This window comes from Mauremys mutica, chromosome 19 (assembly GCF_020497125.1).
Source record: "Mauremys mutica isolate MM-2020 ecotype Southern chromosome 19, ASM2049712v1, whole genome shotgun sequence".
NCBI lineage: Eukaryota > Metazoa > Chordata > Testudines > Geoemydidae > Mauremys > Mauremys mutica.
Genome location: NC_059090.1, coordinates 13,865,175 through 13,892,718, shown reverse-complemented (window position 1 = coordinate 13,892,718; position 27,544 = coordinate 13,865,175). Strand labels below are relative to the sequence as shown.

At 44.5% G+C, this 27,544-nt stretch overlaps 1 protein-coding gene across 1 annotated transcript in view; it reads left to right on the top strand.

The window, feature by feature from the left end:
* Nucleotides 1-1,074: 1,074 nt before the first annotated feature.
* The window catches only part of CALN1 (calneuron 1), a 163,823-nt gene continuing 137,353 nt past the window's right edge, over nt 1,075-27,544 (top strand). Inside the window, exons 1-2 of the mRNA XM_044994122.1 lie at nt 1,075-1,353; nt 19,262-19,386. Of these exons, the coding sequence (XP_044850057.1) occupies nt 19,269-19,386 (118 nt within the window). The 5' untranslated portion in view covers nt 1,075-1,353; nt 19,262-19,268. The remainder of the gene's footprint in view (nt 1,354-19,261; nt 19,387-27,544) is intronic.

Here is a 27,544-nt window from a genome sequence, read left to right as displayed (position 1 = left end):
GTGGATTGTGCTGCTAGCCAGTTAGAGGATTGGTGAAAAGTGGTAGCATAAGACTGGCTATAAATCTCTTCCTCCAGCGATCTCATTCAGAGTCACTTCCTCCCCTGGCTGCAACCCTTACTGCCTATGCTAATTTTCTTCTTGCTGTGTCTCCTCTCTTTCCCTCCCCATTCCCCTGGACTCTCTATCCCCACAGGTCTCAAACTTCATTGCACTGTGACCACTTTCTGACAACAAAAATGACTTCATGACCTTGCTCGGGGGGCAGAGCCAGAGTCCAAGACCCACTGCTCCTGGGTGAGGTGGGGCCGGAGCCCCAAGTCCCAGTCCGGCCATCCCGGGCTGAAGGCCTTGGGCTTTGGAATCAGCAATGAATCTAATGCAACCCCATTAAAATGAGGTCGGGCCCCGCTTTGGGATCCCGACCCACAGTCTGAGAAGCGCTGTGAGTCTATCCCTTTTGATCTCTCTCCCTGGGAGTTTTCTACATCCTTGAGTCTCCCTCAGGGGGACCCGCTCCCTTTTCCCTCTCTTGGGGTCTCCACATTTTTCTCTCCTTTCTCCTGGGATGCTGCTCAGGGAGGGGTGGTTTGTGGCTCTCCCCTTAATCCTCAGCCCGAGGGAGGGAAAGGGATTTCTCTTTGCCCCGACCTCCTCTCAGCTCTCCACCTCTCCTCTCTCAATGTGCCCCTGGCGTCCTCCTCCTCCTCTCTGCCTGTCCCCCTGCTCCCTCAGCCCAGCCCCTCCGCCTCCCCCCAGGGGCGCGCAGCCAGCTGCAGGAGCGCGCCTCACCTCACGGAGAGGAAAGAGTTACCGAGGGCCCCGGCGCAAGGTGTCCAATGTGAAACGGCTCCCGTGGGCAGGAGTTGTACGTGGGCAGCTTCTCGCGCGGAGGGGAGGAAGCTGCCGCTCGCTGCCTGGGTCTGGGCGCTCCGTCGCGGCCGAGCCCCGGGAGGTGCCCGGGGGGGTGTTGCCCAGCCCGCGAGCTGTAACTTCGCCATGGGCTGCTGGAGGCAGCGAGGGGGCAGGCGGCCGCCGCCGCCGCTGCATGGAGTGTAGCGGGAGCCCTGCCTGGGGAGAGGGAGCCCTGACGGCCCCGGGGCGCACCTGTCCCCCTGCCGGGGATTGACCCCCAGCCTCGCCCCGCCCCGGGGCGCCGGAACCCCGCCAACGCCGCCGGGTGCCGCGGGGGCTGCATGTTTCCTACCCGCGGTGTGCGTGACCGGAGATTTCTCGGCTTGGGCGGAGAGACATAAACCACCAACGCCCCCCCCCCCCGGCCAGCAGCGACCTGGCGGGGGGCAGAGGGAGCCGGGGGGAGAACGTGTAGCGGCCGAGGCGCCTGCCGGAAAGGTGAGTGCAGCGCCTGGGGCGCACCCCCAGCCCCAGCCCCAGCCCCCTCCTCTGGCCGGGCTCCCGGGAGGGCGAAGGAAATGGTCGCGCTTAGCCGGCCCGGGGGTGAGGTTTTATTGCATGAAAAGACTGGGGGGGGGAGGGGAACCCCCCCTCGGAACCTGCCGAGCGCGGCCGGGGGGTGGATGGTGCAGCTGCGTGCGCCGGGGTCTGCCCGGCATTGGCTTCCATGAGTGGGGTGGGGAGGGTCGCAGGAGCGCGCGGGGTAGGCTCAGCAAAGACCTTCCCCTGCAAGGAAGAGTGGGGTGTGTGTGTGTGTGTGTATAGAATCTACCTCGCTCCATACTCTATTCACCGTTCCCATCCGCTGCCGGACAGCGGGCTCGTCCTGGGGGCCCCGGACCGGTCGGCAGGTTGCAGGCTGGAGGATTTTGCACCTGGTGGTTTAAAGGGCGGGGGCGGGGAGCGTCCAGCCCTGGCTGTCGGGGTCTCCTCCAGCGAGTGTTGGATGCGCTGCCCCCCGCCAAGAGTCTCGACAGCAGGTTGAGCTGAATATCCCCCCCCCCCGCCCCCCCAGGATGGAAGCAGCAGAGGGGGGAGGGCGGCAGGGCTCAGCCGGGGCCGGTGACACAGCGGGCAGGTCGCAGCGTGGCTCCAGGTTCCCTGCCTTGCGGGGGGCGCAGGTACCAGACCCGGGGGTGGGGGGGGGCGGTGCTTTGAACTTGCACCGTGTCTGGGGTGGGGGGCGCCTTGCGCCCACGGGCCGCCGCATCCTAAGCAAGCCCCGAGCCGCTCCAAAGCCCCGGGGAGGGGGCAGCCCGTGGCCGGAGCGCCAGCTCAGCTCCCTGCACCGGGGCAAGCTGGGCGCAATTAGCGCTTGTTCTTCCCCCGAGCGACTTAATGTAGCTGTTGAGCAACAGGTCGTGGCGCCCCTGGGGGAGGAGGGCGGCAGGTCAGCGCTGCAGGTGGGCATGAGGAGGCTGCACTGAGCGTAACGCAGTGAAAGGGCTACAGCTGTGCCACAGGGTGCAGGAAGCTGTGTGTAGACAGCCCCAGAGATCGCTCCTACCGCTCTGTGTTTGTAATACACCGTGTTTGTGTTTATAGCCACTGTGAAACATACCCCTTGGGGTACACACATCTTCTCTCTTTCTCCCTGCGCACGTTATTTCTCCCTTTCTCTGTGTATGCACATTTTCTATCACTCCCATTATTTTCAATAACAGTCAGTAACGCAGACCTGCATCTGCTCTGAGTGTTGTGTGCATCCAGATGGGGGATAGATTTGGGGGTGGGCACGCACACTCTCACAAGAGACAGAGAGGTACATAAGTTCTGGTTTAACAGCATCCCCCTAGTGTTTTGTTGTATTTTCCAAACACCCCCAGGCCCAAGAAAGAAGGTACAGGGTTGTTTGGTAGCTGTGTAATACACACTCTGTAGGTAGGTATAAGTAGATGTACAGAGAGAATCAGAAAACAAGGAGCTATAATTTCCCCTCCATTTGAACATCCAGCTCCAAATTATCCCATGGAAGTCAGGGAAGTTAGTGAATTCACACCATGGATGAATTTGGCCCATAATGTCCACTAATCTTAATGGCAGTAATCAAAAGGTGATGGTCCTACCACGCATATGCACAGGTGTATTAATAGGTTTTATGTATTCAAACACACATTGGTTCGTTTTATTTTAAATATAATTTCAATCACTGAAAGATGATTTGAAGTGATTGCATCCTCATTTATCTACTAAAAGAGCAAAAGGAATACATTTAAGAAAGCCTCCCTCTTAGCTTTCTTGCTTTCTGAGGTCTTAAGCTGTATAATACCATTTCAGCTGGCACTCATAAGCTATTCAAAGAAGTTTCTGCTAACATTTTCCAGCATGTTGAAGCTGCATTTTTCTTAGTATTAGCTGCATAGTGTTTCAGGATTTTATTGTGGTGATGGTCATTACTCTTTTGAAATTCGTAATGATACTGACTGCCTCAATGAGAAAACTATAGTAGAATTTGATCCATTGTGGAAACAGCTGTCCAAGTTATCATTGGTCTAAATGATTTAGATCAATATTATCTATACATATCAGTGGCTCTCAAACTTTTGTATTGGTGACTCCTTTCACACAGCAAGCCTCTGAGTGCGACCCCCCCATATAAATTAAAAACACATTTTTTAATAGTTAACACTATTATAAATGCTGGAGGTAAAGAGGGGTTTGGGGGTGGAGGCTGACAACTCGCGACCTCCCCCACGTAATAACCTCACAACCCCCTGTTTGAGAACCCCTGATATATATGTATTAAAAAGAGGGAACGTGCCACATTATATTTATTGTGTTTATCGGGCTATTAAAAAAACTCCTAATGTAATTGGAAATGGGATTTCTCTGTTTTGCTGTAAAGCAGATGCACTGGATGTGATTGGTTATGGATTTGATTGACTACGTTGCTTACATCATGTAGGTGGCTGACATCAAAATGACACTTCGTTTTAAGTCCAAAAGAACCATCTAAGCAATTATCTGCAATTAGATCACATATATGTGATGTCTTAGTGCAAATAAAAGTCTCTCTAGTCCTCCCTCCCCCATATTGTTTTGTAATGAGCCTTTCATTGCAGGGATAATGTTTAGGTCACATTGGCTATGCTTTTACTTTGAATTAATGCTGATGTAAGCTTCCTTGACTTGAAATAATTCACTGTTCCAGTCTCATACAATAACCAATGGAAGTTCTACATTTAAGATATACTGGTTGCTTGGAATATAAATTCCACCAGGTGAGCACCCTGAAAGTTTTCATTTTAGAAAGATTGTCCCAGCTGTTTTATGTTATGGTATTTCTGTGAAAGTTTATTTATTTATTGCAGGAAACTTTTTATTACCTCGTATGTGTGAGGAGAAGCTTTGATGTGACAGATTTACCCCTAGTCAAGTTTTCTATCTTATTCTAGATCCTGTACTCTTTTCCTTGGCATATGCATTGCACCTCCTGAGCCAAATCTGCCCTGACATCAGTGAGGTAGCATGGGGTGTAAGTCAAGGAAAAATTCAAACCACACTGTACGTGGATCTGGATGATGGTACATGTGGGCCAGATTTTCCTCATGCAGAATATCCACTTGCAGTAAGGACTGCAGGATTAGACCTCTCAGGGTGATCTCTGTCTTGCAAGGTGCTGAGTATGCGTCCTGCATTTGACTTCATGTGTGACCCAGCCTGGGTGTGACTGACAGCCCCCCATTAATTTCAGTAGTGCAAGAAGAAAGTTCATAATAAAGTATGCTTCTTCATGCTGATGAATTACATTATAGTGCAGGGCTTTATAGAAACTATATGTATTATGGAATTTTTGGCCTAAACTTACACGGCAAAAATTGTATTCTGTTAAAGGTTCTAGTTGTCTATTCAAACCTTATTTTTATACAGAATTCTGTTTTACCCCTTTCTCTCATATTATACAAGGCAAAGTTATCATCTCTCTCTTTCTCTCTCCCTCTCCCCGTAACACACTTCAACATCATGCAGTCTTTGTCCAACCATAATGTGGTTCAGGATTATGCTGATGCATCTTATCTACGGGAGATCATTTTATGTGTTTGTGTGTGTGTGTGTGTGTGTATATATATATATATGTGCATGCATATACACACTCCCGTGGCCACTTCTTCTAGACTTTACATCAACAAAACCAATGCAAACCCAGTCCAAATACATTTCAATGGCTGGTCCTCTGCTTCTAATCCAGTCTCCAAAAAACCTTCCTCCCTCCACCCCAAACTGATCTAACTGGTAAGGCAGATGAAACATTGCTTAACGAGTGGCAAGATAACAGCACCTAGTTAGTATTCAGGTTTAATCTTCAATAATGATTTGTAAATTGAAAAAAATAATGCCTCTGTAAAAATTGTTTGCATTAGCAATGCTAGTGTGCATCATTTTAGCCAATTTCTGCACACATAACATTATTGAGTCAGCATGAAATGTGGCTGACAAAATCTGTTAATAGATACAAAAGAAAATGGGAACTCTTTTAATATATCCTGGGATTGTGGAATGTCTTTTAGAATGTTTGTTTTATTCAGTGGGATTGGGTTCTGGCAACTAAAGCAATTATTGTATGGATATTATAAATAATATCAAGTCCATTTTATATAGGAAGCAGTACAATAAAATGTACTTAGCTGGGATATTAACTGGAGGAACTGATATCTATAGACTGACTTTCTGAAGGCAGATACCCGCTGATTATACTTTGCATCTGTGAATTTGACTTTGTGCTCTAAGCTGTAAGCAAGAAACTGTAGAAAACACAGGCTATTATGTAACAGGACTTGGATTATTGTTAATGTGATGCAATAGAAGAACTCCACTTTACATTATTACTTATAATTAAATGCATCCTGCTTTGCTAAAAGGCTTAAAGGATTAAAATGTGATTTCGAATAAAGACACTAAACCATGGTAATCAAAATCACACTGTGGATTTAGTCTTCTGAACCCGAAGTCCAGGAGTATGACATGAAAAATGTATAGAAATAATGAGGTGGTTTTAAAACTGCCCTTTCATTCGCTCAACTTAATTTCTGTTTATGCACTCTTTGTGGGCATAGTTGTACATGCCTTATTACAGCATAATAAAAGAAAATCTTAAACATCTGCACACTGCATACTGTCGGTAAGCCTGGTCTCATGGCTGTAGTATAGGCACAGCATATCTCCCCTTTTCATAATAAGTGACAGTACTATTTAGTCTGGATCTGAGGTTTAGGATTCATGTCATTCGTTGCCTGCAGCCATATCACTTTGTGCTGTGATCCTATCAGCATAAGTGAGAAACCTCCAAGGAGCACTGAGATGTTCCAGGGCACAGAGTTGGTGATTTAGTAGTTGTTACGCTTCTCCTCTGAGCCAGGAGTTAACCAATGCCCCAGTGTGGTGTTAAGGAGTATTGTGTTGGTGGTGGTGCTGGGCCAGCCTCTGATTTAATATCTCTGCCTCACTAAGCGCTTTCACCTTGATATTTGAGGGCACTCATACAGTGGAGTGGCTCCAGATTTTCACAGATGTAATTCAGATAATCTGATTCTCTATCTTTCAGGTCAGGCCGAAACAGAAGATGTGATCACTTATGGTCATTAAGGATCCCGTGGTATTTTTTACAAGATTAAGGAGGGCCATTCCCCTCAACATCAAAAAATGTGGGTCACAGTGTGTGGCGTGTGCCCGCACAAAAAGTATTCATTCAAAATACTCAAAGTATCTTGGGATCCACTTCTTTGGTGTACGCAACTTTGTCATCACCTCACTTAATGATCACTTTTTTAATCAGTTGCTTTCAGCAATAAGAATGAGAGGGACAATAGGTCTGTTTGAAATGTAGATAACTATGGGACTAAGATGAATGACGTTCCTTGAAATGAAGGACAGTTGAGTGATATGATGCCCTTGGTATCCTGGCCAAAATCCAGTTCAGGTCATTACATTCTGACCTGAATTCCACCTAGATATGGAAACAATTGTATAGTGTATTTAATTTGTCTTCACTTCCTGCCCATGGCCCTAATCGTGCAAAGGGATCACTGTGGTGAGACTCTCATTGCGGTCAATGGGACTAAGTCAGTAGGATGCTGCGAGGATGGACCTTTATGCCTGTACTGAAACTTTTTCAAGTCAGTGAGCTTTTGCCCATGTTTTTTTGTTGGCAGGGTTGGGGCCTTTAAACTGTCATATAGACTTGATGAGCACTTTTAAATGACTGCCTAGTCTTACGAAGCCTTACTAAGGTAACTAGTTCTTGTTCATGCAAATCATTCCGTTGACTTCAGTTCAGGACAGCTAATGGGCACAATCTCTCCCATTTAAGTTAATTGGCGTTTTGCCATTGACGTCAGTAATGATGGCAGCATGTGGGTAAGGTTTGCTTCTGTGAGTGTGTATTGGAAGGACCAGGCCTTGTACAGTGAGTTTGTTAGCTTGCTGAAGCATTTGGGGAGCTATCTAGATGAACGATGCTATAAAAATGTCAGATTGATGTGTGTGTGTTGATACACATTGTCCCATTTTATAGAATTCCTTGATCTTTCATATTCTGTTTTGTCTCCTTCTAAAAACTGTAATTTAAGAGAAATGCCTTCTTTCATATTAGTTTTCTGCATAGTATGATATCCTCCAGGGCAATAATCTATTCTGAAGCATTATCAACATGTCAACTGTTATGTAAATGAGATTCCAAATAGTTAATTGACCCTGCTAAGTATACAATTATGAGCAAGAAAGCACAGAGTTAAGCCCAGGAAAAACAACGAAATGAAGTCTACATAACTGTTTTCAATTATTCAGTCTCAGTGATTCTTTTTATATTTCAAGAAGCGACATGAAAATCTCTCTGGAGCTAACTTGTTTACGGAGCACCAGCAGGTTTAAAGCACTGCCAGCATCAGACTTCTCCCTTGTACATTTCCTTCAAATAAATACTGAATAAAAATAAGAATCCTGTAATTTGGCCATCCAAAGAGCTAAACACTATGCTTCAGCAGGAAATTATCATTTCAAAATCTTAGGACAGCTTTGTGACAATCTTCCAAAGACCAGTACCCTGAGAGGAAAGAACTGCATAATTTCTAAAGAATTTTAGCACTTTACTATGGAGTCTGATTATCCCATAATTATCACTTATGCTTTTAGGCCCTGATTCAACAAAGCACTTATGCAAGTGCTGTAGTCTGATTGAAATCAGTAGGACTTAAGCATGTACTTAAGCATGTTGTTGAATTGGGTACTAAATGCATAAATCCTATTGACTTCTATGGAATTGCTTTGCTGAACTGGGGCCATAGGCATTAATCCTGAAATCTTCTCCATGCCATGCAGAGTTCATTGTACGATCAAAACCTAAATATATATTCTTCCCCTTAACCTGCTCAGTGCTTCGGTACTATGGTAACTGGTGTTATATATAAATGCCACAGATGGACTGGTAGTCCTTAGCTCTTTTCCTTTGGGTGGACATTATGACAACCTTAGATAGTGGTGTAAAAAATCTAATATTAATGTTTTAAAATCCTCTGCGTACCATAATCTGAAAGCACCCTCTTAATGCATCTGCAAGATCTCCTGTAATAATAACTAGCCGTACAATTTTGGAAAAGTGTTGCTATTGAATATAAGCCTAGGTCAAATATCCTGGTCTGATGAATCTTGGACTTTGGAAGTCTACACCTACACCCTAATTTAAGGACTGGCCACTTTCTCTACAATGTACTCAACCAAAAGCCTAGATCCCAACGCCCCATGACTTTGAAACTTAGATCTGCATTTGAATTTTGTATCACATTTCACCTCTAGTTATTTCACTTTTATAATTTCCTCCCCTGTTCTACTACTTTCATGCATGATATTTGCATGGCCCCCAATTACCATAACGTCTAGACAACTTCAGTAAGAGTTACCTGCCGTCGCTTTTAGAACTGAAACCATGCAAGCTGCCCAATAGCTTCCTTTCAGGAAAGGGTGTGGTGAATATCACTAGAGTAATTAATTCAGAATATTCACTGAAGTAATTAATTGTCCCATTATTAAAATTAAATGTTTTGGCACTCTACTAACAATACCCAATCAACCCTGAGGCTATTTGTAATGCCATGTTGTTTTGTTAAATCTGTTGTAAAAATTCTTCATTATTGATATATTTCCATTTATTATTACTCAGCTATGATATGTTCAGTCTATTATGAATAATAACTTGTGTATATATGTTTTTTCAAATTGAGGTTTTTTGTTCAGTATACTATACTGCAGATAGGGAATGCTTTGAATTCATTTCTTCAGCTCTGCTATAACTGTTTGAAATGAAGGCAATGGGACATAGGAAAATGAACTAAAACATGCTGGGGAAAAGAGTCCTTACAATACTTGTGATAAACAAACCCACAACAGCCATATCCTCTGTTATCAATGGAAGACAAGGTCTTTAAACAGATTAAGAGAAGATGTACAAATGTATAATCGGAGACTTAAAGATGCACAAGTGACATTTCCTTGCTACTTTGATGTTCTCTTAGGAAAATCTTTGAAATATCATTTTTTCTTACTGCTAATAACAATCTTCTTATTCCATGTTGTCAATTGGTTCTGTATCATCTAATTGTGTCAACATGCTACCCTTTCTCTAGGTCCTGATCCTTCAATGAGCTCTGCATGGGCCAAAAAAGTGAGATAAATTACTCCAGAAAGAGACAGATCTCAGATTTTTTGGACTTAACAGTAAAGATCCTCAGAGTGCTTGCTGGCATAAGGGTGTTGAACAAACAAAGAGGATAGTGCGAAGACTCTATTGCACTGGTGACCTTTGATGGCCCCATTTGTTCACTGAGACATTATCGCTGTTGATTTTGTTCAGTTCTCTGTATACCAAGTGTTCTGTTGGTGAGGGGGAAATTGCTGATTGCTAGATGAGAGGAAAGAGAAACAGTGATGACTACCACTGCATGCCGATAAGGGGGAAAACAGTAAGTAATTGCTGGGCATGGATTCAGAGAGATCTCTGCTGGCATCATCATTCATTAGCAGGGTAACCTGTTTTGGGGGAGGGATAGCTCAGTGGTTTGCGCATTGGCCTGCTAAACCCAGGGTTGTGAGTTCAATCCTTGACAGGGCTATTTAGGGATCTGAGGCAAAACTCTGTCTGGGGATTGGTCCTGCTTTGAGCAGGGAGTTGGACTAGATGACTTCCTGAGGTCCCTTCCAACCCTGATATTCTATGATTCTAAGTAAACACACAGTATAACATTTAAGTTCTTTCATAGCAGATGTTCTGACCTGGGCATTTATACTGTGTTAATAGGTATGGTATCTTCATAGATTCATAGAGTTTAAGACCAGAAGAGAGCACTAGGTCACTTACGGTATGTCCACACAGCGAAGAAAAACCCATGGCTGGCCTGCAGGGCTCAGGCTGCGGGACTGTTGCCTTGCTGGGTAGAATTCTGGGCTCTAGGACACTGTGAGGTGTGTGGGAGGGTCTACACAGCAATGAAACAGCCCCGCAGCCGAAGCCATGCAAGCCTGGGTCAGTTGACATGGGGCAGCCATGGATTTTTCTTCCATGTGTAGTCAAAGTTTTAGTGTGACCACCTTTATAATTTCAGCCATTAAATTTAACTCAGTTACCCCTCTATTGAGCCCAATAATTTGAGTCTGGCTAAAGAATATCTTCCAGAAAGGCATCCAGTCTTGATTTTCAGACATCAAGAGACAGGGAATCCACCACTTCCTTTGGTAGTTTATTCCAGTGGTTAATGACCCTGACTATTAAAGATTTGTGCCCCATTTCTTATTTGAATTAGCCTGGCTTCAGTTTTCAACCTTTAGTTTTCTGCAAGATTAGAGAGTTCTTTACTACCTGGTATTTTCTCCCTATGAAGGTACAGATACACTGTAATCAAGTCACTTTCCAATCTTCTTTTTTATAAGCTAAACCGATCGAGCTCTTTCTCTCTCACTATAAGGCATTTTCTGCCACCCTCAAATAATTTTTCTCTCTTTTCTGTACCCTTAGCAACTATGTCTATTCCGTCTTCTTTTCTACTCATACGTTTCCAGTAGTCCATGCTTCCAATCCCACTTTAGAGGCCAACACTTAATTTTTGTAGGACCCTTGACTTCACTGAAATTTCTCACACTCTGAAGCTTACTTGGATGGAGACATCCCAGAGTGCACTGCAAGCCAGACTTGGAGGAAACAATCCCCAGGGCCCAGCAGACAGGCTGAGACTAGAGAAGGTTGGAAAAAGGAGTTTTTCCCGTGGAAATTTTTTTTGCTGGCATAAGCATTGGATCAAAACCTAAAAGCACAGGCCTTTACCCCGAATCGGGCCCCGCGCCTAAGAGGGCCCCGTGCCCTAAAGAAGAGCACCTAACTTAGGTGCCTTTTTAATTTTTACTCACCCGGCGGTGCTCTGGGTCTTCGGCGGCACTTCGGCGGCGGGTCCTTCACTCGCTCTGGGTCTTTGGCGGCACTTTGGTGGCGAGTCCTTCACTCGCTCTGGGTCTTTGGCGGCACTTTGGTGGCGAGTCCTTCACTCGCTCTGGGTCTTCGGCGGCACTTCGGCAGCGGGTCCTTCATTCGCTCTGGGTCTTCAGCGGCATTTCGGCAGCGAGTCCTCAGTGCTGCGGAAGACCCAGAGCGCCACCGGGTGCGTTATCCCTGCCGGGGCCCCGTCGAAACTATTCAAATCGGGCCCCACACTTCCTAAAGCTGGCCCTGCCTTTACTACTTGATGGGACACTAGAAGGAGAGGTCTCCAAGTTACTACCGAGAATTCTTTCCCAGGTGTCTAGTTGATAGGTCTTGCCCACATGCTCAGGGTCCAACAGATTGCCATATTTGGGGTCAGGAAGGAATTTCTCTCAGGTTAGAAACCCTATTTTTTTTTCACAATTTGAGGATTTCAGTAACACAGCCAGAGGTTATGGGTCAATTATGAGAGTAAGACCTCCTCTATCCCAGACATTATTTCCCTCTGCTCTAGAGACCCCCAAATTCTCTTATAGCCTGTTTGGAGCTATAACAAGATCCACCTGCCAACATAAGTGAGCTCTAATTCTAGTTTATCTTTATACACTTGAGGTTTTGGTAATTAAAAAGAAGACCTCTGCATTCCTATGCAGGGTCCTAGAATCTGGCACACTATTAGAAGAGCCAATCAGACACTCCTGATATGCCTGTTAATGCGCCGAATATATTTTCTGTTGCTGTACTGAGACTTTTTGGGTCCTTCCAAGTTCTTTGCAGCTGGATCTAGTATTGAAATGTAAGGAGAGCCAACTCTGTGCCCAATAGGAGACATGCAAAAAGAAAAAAATACACAGTCAGCAACAGCAAATCCAAGTACTAATGCACAAGGTCAGTTAATACTCTGACTAATGGAGGGGTGTTGCCAAAAGCGCATGTATGCAACAAGTTGCTGACTCCCATTAAATATATTGGCTACAGTGGGAGAGATGTGGATTAACTCCAGAACAATTGCTCAGATGAAGGAGGGCATGGCTAAAGATGGCTCTCTGGTTACTGCCTCTTCCATGGTGTGATGTGTCTGTTAAACCTGCAGCAACTAGGGCAGAATGAGGAAGACAGTGAGGAATATTTGGAAAGACAACTGTCTCGCCTGGCTGACACGCTCAGAAGATGGAGGGTGAAATTATTCAAGATATGTCCTGTTGATGCACAACGACCTATCTGTGTTTCATTCTGAATTTTCCTCTGGGCCAAGTTAGAATCTCAGTTATTAGCCTGATTCATATAGATACCTAAGACTGTATCAGCAATCTTTCAATTCCGTGGAAGATGGGTAAAGTGCCAGAGATCTCTCTGTTTGCCTTAGTTACTGTACTTGACCCTTCCTCCAATTTTGTTCAACCCAGCTCCACTACTTAATTTGGTGAATCTTTGCAAAAGGGGCTTATAACAGGACCCGAGGGTGCTTTATGGCTCATAAATTTGTTTCCCTACAGTCTAATCATTTTGTGGTTCGTTCTTTCTTTCTTTTTATTTGCTATCACATCTTCATGTGGCAGGTACTTGAAGAAATCACTGGCAGTCATGTATTGCTGAACATAATGAAGAATTTAATAAGAAATGTTGCATATTTTGGTAGCCATCACATATCTGCTAGGGGGAGGGATAGCTCAGTGGTTTGAGCATTGGCCTACTAAACCCAGGGTTGTGAGTTCTATTCTTGAGAGGGCCACTTAGGGATCTGGGGCAAAAAAAATCAGTACTTGGTATAGTTACAGGGTAAATTTGAGCAATCTATTGGCCAGAGCCACTTAAATGATCCTAATCCTGCAGAACAATCCTTCAAATGCACTTAATTTCTAATTAAAAGAAAGTTTCCAGTTGAATCAGATGAATTTTCAGTAATGTCTGAAACTCTTTTATTTAAACACACCATAGGAGCAGAAGAAGAATGTAAGCTACAGCAATGTTACCCAGGACCAGCTTCCTGCCTTTCTAAACAGTGTCAGGGAGATCACAGGGACCAGCACTGGTCCAGGGACCGTTCATTGAGAAACACTGAGCTAAAGGGACTCCTGACACCAAAACACCAGTTAATGAATAATTAGTAGTAAATAATTTATTCAGTGAAATTCGCTTTGTTTTCCTGTTGATGAATTGTCCAGGAGCACCTTTCATTTTTCCTCAAAGGTATTTGTACCAAAATCCTAACAAATATATTTGGAAATGCTGCTGCTGTGCCTGGTGAGAAATGTCATCTGACTGGTGACCTGGTTCCCCCAAACCAGCAACTCCCTGAGGCATCATGGCAGCATTTCCAAATAATATTTTTTGTGTTTGGGAGATTTTTTTTTTTTTTAAATAATGAAAACTCAACCTTTTCCATGGAAACACTCCTTTTGCGATTGAAAATTCAATCTTCTTTCAAAAACCAGTTCCAGTGGAAGATTTTCAACCTGCTGTAGTATTCATCCAGCTTTACCAGTGTTGCAGTCCCTAAATGAGAGTCTGTCTTGAACTATGCAAAATAGTTACATCATGTGAATGAAAACATACCAGTAGCTGCTCTCTTCAGCCTTTATTTGTTGCTGGTAGTTTGAGGTGGACTTCCCCCTTCTAGGCTGTGTTGAGGTTGTAGGGAGAGGGTGTCACACAGAGACTGACTGGTGCTAACTGGCAAAGGACTCGAAGTTCTTAACAAGCAATTCCTGTCTCAGACCTGATAAACTCACTACTCCTGATATACCACTTTCGTAGTAGTATTCCATAAAGGGTAGCATGTGAGGTCTCTACTGAAAGCTTGTATCTTATCGATACTCATAGCCATGGCAAGATGTGTGTAGGGTCATATTTAAGGACTAATGTAACTATATGGAAAATTATGCCCTTATGGTCTTGGAGTAAAAGTTAGTCAGCAGGGAATCGTATATCTCGGTGTTGGCTCATTCAGGTGGCAGGAAGTTGTCACCACTAACTGGCTACGTAATGTATTGCTCAGTGCACCAACTCCCCAGAAAAGTCAGTGGAAAACCATCAAGGACAAACTATAAACATTGAAACTATCTGGAAGTGAAAAGGAATGATAGGACAGTGAGGGGCGCATCCTGTTGGGGAATAAAGACAAAAGACTGATTCAGTATATCACAAGGTGGAGAAAGACACTCTGGATCCATTCACTGAGGAGGAAAGACTGGGGTCTGTCTCCTTGCGGCTAGCAAACACTGGAAAAGGCTGTACTTGCAGGTGAGAATCTGCTCTTTTGGCTAGGAAAGGTAACTATTAATATGTGTAAGCCCTAGTTCACGTTTTATGATTTTGTTTTGTACTTAGCCATTTTTTTCCCATCACTCGCACTGGTTTCTATTTGAATCTCTTGTCTTTCTTAAGTCTATATTACCATGACTGAGCTCAAGTGTTGTGTGTGGTGCAGGCATGGTGGGCTAAGGTAAAACGGGTAAGCTGGGATACACTATTCCTTTGTGAGCAGAGGATCTGGGATTTCTGTGGTTATCCAGTGATCAGGTGCTGGACACCACAGGAGGACACCATAGGAGGACTCCCACAGGGGCTGGGAGCATCTATTGTCAGGGCAAAGGTGGGGCTGGTGTAGCCCATAGGACAGTGCTCGAGTACCTGACAGGCTGGTTGTATTAGGGAGTTAACACCCAGCTGACACCCGTAAGACTCCCTCACAATGGAGGCAGGTGGCAGCGGGGTGATTCTCAGCCCTGGGTGCCCTGAAAAGCATCACAGTGGGCTCCAGAATTGGAGATCAGGTGTGTGGTGTGAAACCCGTTCTCCCAGCCACAGTCACTAGCATTATGAAGTGGGGTGGATCCTCCACAGGAACACACCCTTTCTTCTTTGCTGTCCGTTCCAGCTGTGAGCTCAGCCAGGCAAGGGTCAGCATTCTGCAGCTGCTTCACAGGTGGAAACCCTCCAGATGGAAGGGAGAGTACCCTTGGTGGTGACTGTCCATCTAAGGAAGCGCTGGGTATTTGATGCATCAGCTACAGAGGCTGCTTCATGCAGGACAGAACTCTGGATTCTTTCTTATGCCGTCTCTGTAAAAGGGCAGAAGAAAGTTCTGTGTTCACATGGCTACAAATTCAGCAATAGGGACTCCGGTCACATGCCAAGTGTGAGAGGATGCTGGGTGCCACCCACACTCAGTTGAGCAATGGTTGGGCTGGGTAGCACCGTGAGGTCTCCTGAGAGCAGGAATGTCTCTAGGCTAGTAATGCTCTGAAGAGTGCCGGGCAATGCCAGCCCCTTGCTACACCTGGTTGCTTCCCCCGGTGAAAGGGTTACACAGAATGACTTGCTGTTTCTTTTCCTTTAAGGCATAGTCTCTTTCAAGAGTTCCTGCCTGAGCAGTGAACCACCAAGGCTGTGTCTTTAAACTACCATTAATTAAGTGCTCAGACTCATTAAGATAGAGTCACTTTCTCTTTATTGCAGGCGAAGAGGAAAAGGTCAATATTTCTACCGCAAAGGGCCTTCCTCAAAAAGACATAAAACATTCAGCACAGCAGTCTGAATACAAATGAGAGAGGGCCTTGTCTTGCAGACCTTACTCAAGCAAAAACTCCCCCTGAAGTACTGTGTGGTTTGAGGTCTGGCAGGGTCAGGCCTACACAGGTATTTTGTCCAGTGGCGGCTCTAGCTTTTTTGCCACCCCAAGCACGGCAGTCGGGCAGCCTTCGGTGGTGTGCCTGCGGGAAGTCTGCCAGTCCTGCAGATTCAGCGTACCCGCTGCTGAATTGCCGCCGAATCTGCGGGACTGGCAGACCTCCTGCAGGCAAGCCGCCGAAGGCTGCCTGACTGCCGCCCTTGCAGGGACCGCCGGGATCCCCCCACTGCTTGCCGCCCCAGGCACGCGCTTGAAGCGCTGGTGCCTGGAGCCGCCGCTGATTTTGTCCCTCAAGGTGGTGTGCTCCTCTAATGCTTCCGAAAGTGTAATGCAACTTAGGTAAGGTCAGGACAAAGAGGTACACAGGGTGAAATCCCCCTGCCTCACACAAAGTTGGAGTAAATCATCTTGACGGTGGGGGGCTATCCTGGGGCAGGGAGAACGGAGTACACTCCTTTTCCCAGTTTGCAGACATAGCCAGTCCTGCAACCCGTCCATAGTTAATAAAGGACTTCCACTGCACATGCCCACTGCTAAGGTTTGTGGCTGCTTGGATGAGTGTAATCATGGACCCACAGGCTATCTTAACCTCTCCCTCGTGTACACATAGTCCAGCTGGGTCTCATTTAGGCAATGCCGTGTGCAGTGTCATTCTTACCTCTTGCCGAAGAGTTGTCCTGTTTCCACCACCCTCTGTGACCCTGCTTGCGATAGGAGGATTTTGCTCAGACTGATCATGCAACAATTCACCAGCAAATATGCCAAAAAGCGACCCCCTGTCTATAAACAAACTGTCTATAGTAGAGCACAGCACTGATTACCAGATGGGTTGATAGTTACCCACTCTCCCGTAAAGCCTTTGCTTGTTTCAGAATATTTCCCCTTTTTTGTATGGCTCCCCCACAATCCAGGTATTGCAATCCAGATGTTCTGCTTCATCTCTCTCTAGAGGGATTCCCTTCTGGTGGCAGGATACCTCAAGCTTCACTCTGCTAGCAGTTGGATTTCAAACACCTCACAGTTCAGGGGATGGTTAACTCTGGTATTTTAAAAATCATAAAGACAAGGATTCGCAGGCCTGATTTTTAAAATGGCTAGGTATGCAGCTACATGCAGAAATCCGTACCTTATTTGCATGTGCAGTTATTGCAACTGTGCACACAAATTGGGTAACCCTGGACACCAGTTCTGGCCTGTTGTGTGCCCTCAGCTGCCTGATTTGTGCATGCACCTAGTCAATTTAAACCTCTGACCCTGTGTGAGGAGTTGAGATCTGGATTTTGGATATCAAACTAACCCCAAATATGTGACTGCTCAGGTTTAGGGATTTGGTTTAAGCCCCTCTCTAATTAAATGGGATTTCAAAAGTCAGTGTAGTTGCTTTTATATTGGAAGTATGATTATGGAGGAAACATGCAGATCAATTTCTGTTTAAATATTTCATTGTGTGACATGACAGCCAACGTGACTACACAGCTTGCTGGAACTGCTGTCTGACTGGTCAGCATTGAAATATCCAAACTGGCACTGAAATGGTGTTCAGCGTACTCCTTTTGCTGTGAATATAAAGTTAGTGCCTTGGCAACACAGACTAATGTATCTGAGTGAAATACTTTAATTGGTAAGTGCTGGGAAATTATCTGTGCACCTATTTATGTTTTTAATGTGCTGCTGAAGAAACTAGTTCCAGAGTAAATCTATTTTAAAAAGGATTAGGATTTGTTTGCATAATTACAGCAAGAGAACTGCTATGTATGTACAAAGTAATGACAGGGAAACAAACTTTCTTTCTCATTCTGTGTTACCTTTGTATCAGGTTGGTTTGCTCTTTAAGGCTATTTAAGCTTTCATAAACTCAATGAGGCAGAAAGTCATTCATTACAGGAGTCAGATGTGCATGTGTTTATATATATATTGAGTGTATGTGTATATATATGCATCTGTTTTATTGACTATACTAAGAACATATGGTGGTGTAAGAGCCAAATCACCCCTGTAATTATTACCCAAGTGTGGCCAGAAGTTGAGGACACGATTCAATAGGTGGCACTTGTCTCTCGGAGGCAGTGCTTCGGCATGAATGTAGAGGTGATGGCCTTTGAACGAGATGCAAAGGAGAGACCCTATAGTACGTTTTTATAGAGAACATTCAAGGGACCAGTTCCTCGGCTGCTGTAAATCCGCACAGTCACTGTAGCTACATCGAATTACACCAGCTGAGGATTTGGCTCGAGGTATTTTGGCCTGTGTCCTGGCCAAATTCCAGTTTGTGTAAAAACATTGTGCCAGAGCCTCAGCTGGTATAAATCAACATGGCTCCATTGACTCTGCTGTTATATCCGCTGAAGGTGGATCCTTTACACTATAAAATGTGCTACGGCTGAGATGGAGTCTGATTTACACCAGCTGTGGATCTGGCCTACAAACATTTCAGTTTCAAACATAGTTTCAGTTGGTTACAGCAAACTTGCTCCTTTCCTGTCCATCCTAAATCATTGTATATTATTGCCATGTAACTGCCATTTTCTACTGAGGAAATGGCTGTCCTTTGCTGAAACGTACCCTAGGTTATGGTGGGCACTGCTTATGCTGTAGGTGAATTGCAAAGAAGTTTCCATTGCAATCTCCTGGGATGCTGTCCTGGTAATACTCTTCTGCAACTTTCATATACTGGGATGAAAATGTTCATCTCCAGTTCCTGCTTGAAGGTGAAATTCCTTCCTTCAGCAAGAACCACTGCAGTTAGATTCTTGAAACTGTGGCATGGATGTAATCTCATTTAAGATTGGTACTCAGCACTAGTACTAACATTTCCTGGCTGAGATACTCAAAGCTGCCTAAGGGATTTGGATGTTCAGTTTAAATTAATGGGAATTGGGCGTTCAGATCCCTTATGCAGCTTTGAATATCTCAGCTCTGACGCCTTGTGATTTTTTTACACTCTATTAAATTCTCCAGGCTGAACATTGCCAGGTAAATGCAAAGGATTATTAGTTGGCTAGGACATCTGCATTCTGCCTATGCTAACTCTCCCCCTTAATGAAGAAGACACTGTTATTTGTTTAGTTCCTGGTGTGGCGACAAAATTAAGCCTGCAATCCATCAGTCATGAACTTGGCTTCTCTGAGCATTCATCATTCTGAGACGCAGAAGGTTTTAATCCTACTGTTCTTTCAAAGGCAGCTGATTGCTCTCTGAAAAGAAAGAAAAGACAAAGTATTATAATGAGTCTTCTGCTTGTTTTTCGTGTGCAGGGAGAAGATGCCATTCCACCATGTAACGGCTGGCCTGTTATACAAGGGGAACTACCTGAATCGATCGCTCTCTGCTGGCAGTGACAGTGAACAGCTAGCCAATATCTCTGTGGAGGAATTGGATGGTAAGAAGCCTTGTTTGAGGTGGGGAAGGGGTAATTAGACAGTAGGGAAAGGCAGTCGGTGAGCCTGCATTCATTTTATTAGTCGCATAATCTTAAAATAACTTGAATGCCATTCTGAGTGTGAAGTAGAGAATAAAAGGTTTGTTTTAAGTGGCACAGGTCACCAGATCTAAAATGAGGGGAAGGCCATAGCCTGAAGTTATATTCAGATCTCAGGTCTGCTTTTAGCTGCAGTCTCTGTCCTTCCACCTTCAAATAAGGCAAGAGCTTTTAAAAGAACAAGAATGTTCTGAATGGGCCAAATTTTGCAGGAGAAAGTTAGACTAACATTTTGGATAAAGATGCCTTGTTCTTTACACAGGAAGATGCCTTGTTCTTTATGCAGGGCCAGGATCTGTGTTCCTAGATGTAGCATCACATTTGCTACATGTCCATTAAGCGAGAAGTTTTTTGTCTAGTTATATCTATTTATCTAGATAGATATGTGGAAGCTGAATGTGGCTCCGGGGCTGGAAAAGTGCTTTGCGATTGACTTCTCCAGGTCAATGATTGGGGGCATAAGCCAACCTTTAATTGACGAGGGTTAGAAAGAAACTTTCCTTGTGGGTGGATATTATCCCATAATTACCTACCGTGGAGTTTCTTGAACTTTCCTCTGCAGCATCTGGTATTGGTCACTGTCAGAGACAAGACATTGGGCTAGATGGACCTGGGGTCTGATCCCTCTGTTCTTGACCAGATAATTTCTAATCATAAGTGCTTACTGTTTGATGGCTGTTCTGTGAGCAACATGGAAGACGTTGAAGCTCTTGGTCTACTTCTCAGTGGACCTTTTATACAAGCTCTGCAGAGAGCTTAATGATTCAATGAGCATGGAAATGGAGCTAGATAGAAACTATCCCTCTAGAACAGGGTTTACATGTATTGGTGGGGCAACATGAAAGCAAGCCAAGTTTTATATGTTCTGAAGATAAATCAGATCTCACTTACAAGCTTGACAGGTCTATTTTATCTCTACTCTCTGTAAGTCAGTTTTGCAAGTTGTATGTTACTTTTTTTCTTCTTAACTTAAATTATGTTCTCCAAATATATTTATTAAAATGATTTTTTCCCCCAGTGGGAATTTACTATACTTATTAAAGGTAAGAAATATACAGGACCTAGTATAAACAGGAGCGGCGCCAGGGTTTCTGGCGCCCTAGGCAGAATTTAGGGGGCGGCATTTTGTGCGCTCCCCACGGGGCGTGCGGGAGTTTTCGGTTTCACTCCCATCACGCTGCCGAAGAAGGACCTTCCGCCGAAATGCCGCAGGCGATAGCGGCAGTCATTGAGCTGCTCAATTGCCTGCCGCTGTTTTCTGCGGCACGTCGGCAGAAGGTCCTTCTTCCGCGGTGCGACTGGAGTGGAACCGGAAGCTCCCGTGGGCTGCAATAAGGAAGAACAACGTGGTTAGGTAAAGTATGCTCTCGTAGTTGATGATCAAACAGGTTAGCACAGTGCAGACAAGATGGCAGTAGATTAAGTCTTGCTCAAATGCCGCTCTGGAAGACTTCGCTGCTACACGCTAACCAGGGTGTTCCCATTTTAACTTCCTCTATAGCTCACAGACCCCTTACCTCCTAGTGACTGAAGAAGGCATTGCAACTTATTTGTTTAGAAGATTTGCATTTAGCAGCAAGCAACCAAACAGAAAAGCCAGGTCTCTGTTCTGAAGTGTTTACATATCAGTGTCAGACACAAAGGCAAGCTCTCTGTCAGTGCAGTGTGGCTTCTTTGTGTTATTGAACTGGAGTAATCTGGCAGTGAAGCTGATTTAACTGGCCCAGAGAGCTAGGGAAAGGGAGACACCACTGATCCTGTAATGGCAGAAGGACTTTTGTGCCATTCACCCTCCCTGCCACTGGCACTGCAGGGAAAAGGGAGCCTGGCTGGAGGAATGGAGAGTGGCCAGAATACTGTGAGATGTGCTGATTCTCTGTTGTATTTTCACTCCTCTCAGGCTGTTTGCAGTTGGCCTTCAAGCTGCTCTAACATAGCACAGGGAGACCAGCCCTGCACAGAACAGTGACAGACCAGAGATTTAGGCCCCCTTAGCCACGCCCACCCTACTTTGCAATTTGACCACCCCCCAATCAGGTAAAATTCATGCATGTTGGCGACTCCATTCTGATTTCACAGGCTATTGGTCATCACAAAATTCAGCCCAGGGAGTGAAGGTGCCTGGCCTAAGCAAAGTCACTCTGAATATGAATCACTGAGTGTCATTACTGGTAATTAATGTGAAATGTCATGAATAACTGCTGGGTAGCCGGCTTATGAAACCAGTGGCAGTCACTGCGAATGTTAATCCCATGTCAGCTCAATGTGGTTTGTGCCTTAGTGTAATTGTGCCGTTGCACTGGAGAGCAGCTTATTTCATTCATCTCTGTTCACAAAGGATATCCCACTCATTCTTCAAAATACAGGAGCTGAGCTCTTTTGCTAATCACGCATTTATTCTTTGGCTGTTAGACACAGACTTCTTGTTAGAATTTACTTATACATTTTTGGCAGCATTTTGCTTTACAAACACTTATTTTCAAAGGCTTTATAACTTTGCCATGAAGATATGTCCCAGTTTTTAGCCTAGCAGTTTAGCTAGTCATTGGGCATAGTTCATTCCTATAGCCTAGCAGAAAAGACTCAACCCGAGGGCATTTTTTTTTCCTTACACACAAAATTGGTGCTAAATTGATTCAATTCCTCTTAAGCCATAGCAGCACAGAAGGATTTCGTAGGTGGACATGCTTTCCTGTGCACTGTGTACTAAAATATAGCTTAGTCATTTAAAAAAAAAGGATGGAATTCCTTTTGGCCATTTGTTATTTTTTACCAGCAGTAAGTATTATTTTATTATTTATTTGTGTTCTTGTAGCACCTAAGAGCCCCATCCAGAGACCAGAACCCCACTATGCTAGATACTATAGAATAAAAAGGCCATCTCTTCCCCAAAGAGTTTACAATCTAGGCAGCAGTTATTAAGATGTTTTAGCTTTGGGCGTTGGTGAGGGCATATGGGAGTTATATTGATGTACTAACGGCCGCATCACGACCTTTATAACATAGTAACAAATTTGAAATTAATAATACAAGCTGGGATTTTCAAAAGGAGCCTATGGGAGTTAGGCACTGTTCTCCCATTGACTTTCAATGGGATTTAGGTGCTAAACCCCCTCCGGTGCCTTCAAAAATACCAGCAACAATATGCTAAATCCTTAAAGGATTGAACCTTATTGCATACAAGTTATTGGGAATTTTGGGTGGGACTTCTTGCAAGATTGGATGTCCATCTGATCTGTTAGGCTTCTCTGACATCATGGTAGCATCTAGAGTATTTGACTCAATCCCATTCACTTTTGTAATGGATTTTTAAAAGTGCATGTGATCAGTTACTACGGTGATAAGTGAAGTATAAGAGCCTAAGTAAAACCAAATAGATTAGAATGTTATTTTTGTTGGGGGGTAATGAAATTAATTCATACTTGCATTGTTGTTATGTGGTCCACGGGGTCATACAGTGCAGTATGGTATGAACATCAGACAATTTAAATTGTTCAAGGTTACACACATTTTTAATAAGGGGTAAAGGTGTGCAGAGATTCTGGGTTGTAGGGTGAATAAGCACATCTTAGAGTAGTCTGTTCACATGCCTGGGCAATTCTTCCACCTCTTTTCTGGCTAGTCATTCTCTTCCCATGAGAACTTCTCAGACTTTTGTCAGCCATCTGTCTATTTTAAATGCATCCTCTTTTCCCCATTCTGCTGTAAATACTATCGTGGCAGCAAAGAAAATAGGCTGAAGCAATAGTTGCTTACTCTTTTGATTCTCTGTCTATTCCTCATAGTGTCATTTGCTATTTGTGGTCCCCATAGTAGCACGAGGGTTTTGAGAAACTCTTAGGATTGCAAAGGAAATTAATTTATAGAACATTAGGTGTTGCCAAAATTTGTAACACAAAGTAAATGACAAAGTTGAAACTGATATGCTATCCATAACCTGTCTCTTGGGGATTATAAAGTAGGGGCGGCTTCTGGTGAATGTTATGTGCCATATAGTCAGCAATAGCTAGGCATAAGAGCATAAATTAGGGCTAGAGCAACTGCTTTATCTGTGAATTTCCTGGCTATTGTTGATTCATTTCAGAATTTTAGCACTATTTGCACATATTTCCTGTTAGAATCGCTGCTGCCTTAACATTACAAATTGCTAAGAATATATATTTATATTAATAAAAAATCAGGGGATGGAATCATCATTGCAAGTTTGAGTCATCCACCCACACAGGCACTATCTAAAGGGTATCGTTAGAAGGCAAAATGTTCCCACTGTCAGAGTCTGACAAATATCACCTGAAGGGAAAATATATGCATTTTAGGTAAACTTTGTAAAAGTAAGTGTGTGTGTATGTGTGTATCTCACACACACACACACCTCTCTCTCTCTCTCGCACACACACGCGCGCGTGCACACACCCCCGCCCCAGAACCAGAAGAGCAGCCATTAGGGTAGAAAGATGTTATGATAACTTGGAGCCTGGCCCAAGTCACAGTAAGTCAATCGGCACTGGACCATGTCACTATGAAGCACAGGAATATATGATTGGACAGGACCTGCTGGGTCATCAAGTCCAGTCCCCTGCTATCACAGGCAACTACCCCACAGAATCCCTTTCACAAATTTATCAAGCTCCATCTTGAAATCAGTTAGGTTTCTTGCCCACATTGCTCCCATTGGGAGGCTGTTCCAGAGCCTCACCTGTCTGTTGGCTGGAAACCTTTTTCTGATTTCCAGCCTCAGTTTATTCATCCCCATTTTATACCCATTTGTTCTTGTGCCGACGGTGTCCTTCACCTTAAATAGCTCTTTACCCTCCCTGAGATTTATTTCTGATGTATTTAGAGCATCTTGAAGTAATAAGGTATTTCATCTGCAGTTTTAGATCATATTGCCTCCGCCATAAAACCTTAGCTGTGCCTGTAAGACCTTCTGTAGACTGGGGATGTGCCCCGATTACAGACAACTGCCTGGCTGAACTGGTACAAGCTGTAGTGTAGTGAAGCCGAGGGAAGCTCCGTCAGTGCAAATCAAGGCTTTGCCTGTCCAAGCTAGGCTTGCAGTAGTGGAGCTATAGAAAAGGCTGGAACTGGGGAAAATCCCCAGTCTAGACAAGCTTAGGTCAAGTGGCCTTCAAATGAAGTGCTCGAGGACGTCCCCTGAATCAGAGCTCTTCCTCAAGGATTATCTTGTTTGAGTTGAAGACAAACGTGCTCACATGTCTGCCTGCACTATAGCACTTCCATTACCAGGCTTCCACCTGTTTCATTGCCAACTCTCTGCCATTATGGAGTGGGAGCAAAACCTGCAGAAGCGATTTTAACCAGGTCACCTGTATGCTGGGCTGCTGCATGAGATACAACAGTGAGTGGCTTTAGAGTATAATTGGAAAACAGCTTATGCTGGTTAAATGATGAACTTCACAATTAGATGTTGGCTGCCATATGCCAATAATCCAGGCAATGAACAATTGGATGAGGCTATATTGAGGCAATAGCCATTTATAGAGTCAAAGTTGCAGCAGGACAATAAGAGATTATACCACTAAATAGGCTCTCTTGGGAAGCAGGAACGAAAACTGCGGACCCCAATTCTCAAACTAAGGCACCTAAACTTTAGACACGCACGTCTACAAATGTTGTCCATGGCTATTAAAATGAAGACAGAGGTCATGATTGCTGACCGGATAATGGGTAGCCCCAAGAAGGTCAGTTTTTAATGCCTTTCAGATATATTCTATGCTCTGCAAAGCACTAAGGCACTGATTCTGCAAAGCTCTTAAGCATGAGTTTAACTGTAATCCCATCCCTATTCAGCAAAGCACATAAACAGGCACTCGAGTCCCATTGAACTGCTTAAGCATTTTGCTGCACTGGGACCTGATTTGCTATTGGCTACCAAGAGGACTTGATAAAAACGCGGTTGCCTCTCAGAGATGGGGAACCACAATATTAGTCCCAGAAGTTCCTCCCTGAAAATGATTCTTTTAGAATGTGCCTGTTCTGTGACGCCTTTGGAGTTGTGGCTATTTTGTTCACCCTGCTGAGTTCTGGTGGCTCGAGGAGCAGTTAGATTCTTGCTAGTCTTAAAATCAAGCTGATTGCACAATATATTTGCAGATGAGACTTATTGTTGCAGAGTGAGCTGCCTTGGTATCTGCGGAGAACGTGAAACTGAAGTTCTTTGGAGAAGCAATGCACCAGCACTCAGAGGGAGGAAAATCCAAAGGGGCTATGGCCCGTTAGATGCTTGGTTGACACATGGAGCAACACTGAGTGAGTCTGCCTTTCTTAGCTTTTTGGCCATGGAAAAAACCACCCAGAGGAGGAGAGGGATAAAAGGGAAAGATAAGGTGCATTTGGGGGTCCAAGGACCTCTTCTGAAATGGCCAGGCATGACACAGAAGGAACTAAGCTGAAATGCTAGCCATGCTTATGTTGCATTAAAGGCTAATGCTCAGATTAGCAGCTGTGATGAACAGCATTGAGGGCGATAGCCACAGAGGTTTCTCAAAAGCCTGTATTTCAGTGTGAGCTCTGGGAGCAGCCTGTTAATTACATAGATGAAATTGTATAAAGCTCGGAATGCTTGTAAAAGAGAGGTTCATCCATGGATTTCCCATCATGAGTGATCTGGGGTGAAAATGGAATAATTTAAGTTTTAAATTGTGTTTAAATACTGTTTCATCTTTGTGATAGAAAGCCACAGTGTCATGATGCAGATACTCCCCCGGCTGGACCTTGGGTATCTCTGATGCCTGTGGGGCTTTTCTTTCCAGTTTCCCAAATATAAATTTATTTTAATTACAGTGTGAATTTCTTCAGTGCCCAGTTGCTTCAGGGTTGAAACAGTTTCCATTTAGAAATCACAAATACCAGCACGGTAATGATAACTTCTGTATAATATCGATTATTTTATTATGAGATGCACATTTGCTCCTGAAAAAAGCCCATAGAACGAATACCCACAGGAAGAACATACATGCACGGAGCGAGATTGTGGCTACCCATTCTGGCCTGTGTTCTTATTTACTGTGGGCTTAGGTTAGAGAGTGTTCATTTAAATCAGACAAAGGGAGCACACAGCAGTGCTCTGCGTGTATAATTATCCGAATCTATTTTATCTTCTATAAAATTAATATGGAGTCTATAGATTCCAATGTTATTTGGGTTTGCTTTGATGTTTACATACTGGCTCAAAGACATCGGGCCTAATTCTCCATTGAGCTGCACCTTGCGTAGCCATTTAGTAAGTGGGAAAGTAAGTGGTAAAATCTACGGTTCTGATCTGATAGCATCTTACACCCACTTTGCACAGAGCTGGTATGAAATCCAGGTGCTGCAGACAGACAGACACAATTACTAGACAAATCTCTCACACACTCACAGGGACTGTAATTCAGTTCCAGAAACACAGGCGTCTAGCACTTGAGCTACAAGAGCTTTTGTTAACAGGAGTAACAGGTCCCAGCTCCTAGCAGGTGCCGTCAGTCACACGGACACACAAAGCCGGTATGACGCAAGAGTGACTCTTGGGGTTAGAAGGAAGTTGGGCTCTGTAGGGAGCCAAGCTCATATCTTCTAAGCTGTGGATGCTGTGAAGTGTCAGGGAACTCTATGGCTAGAGGGCCAGTGCTGTGCTAGATGAGGCACTAAGGACCCTCAGCAGGCAGGTGGTAAAAAGCTACAGAATGGAAATTGTGGAGCGGCACAAAGCAGCTCAGGTTTCCATTCCCAGATGTTTTACTGCCTGGGCCCTGGCTGGTGGTTCTATATTTGCCCAACGTGGCAGGTTGCTAAGATATTGGGGGGAATCTTGTAGCGTTTGTATATGTGCTGGGGAAAGGGGTCGCAGATGCCTTGCGTTAAAGGGGGAAGTGCTTGCTCCTTTCCCCAGAACAACCCCTCCCTCCTGATGCCAGAATCCTTTACTGTAAAGCTCATTCACCTTGGCTTACTGCCCCAGCAGTCTGTTATAAAGGAAAAATCCAGTAACGCACATCGCGGCCGTCTCTGAGGGGAGAGCTCTGACAGAGAGAATTAATAAACTGACGATCAGCTGCCA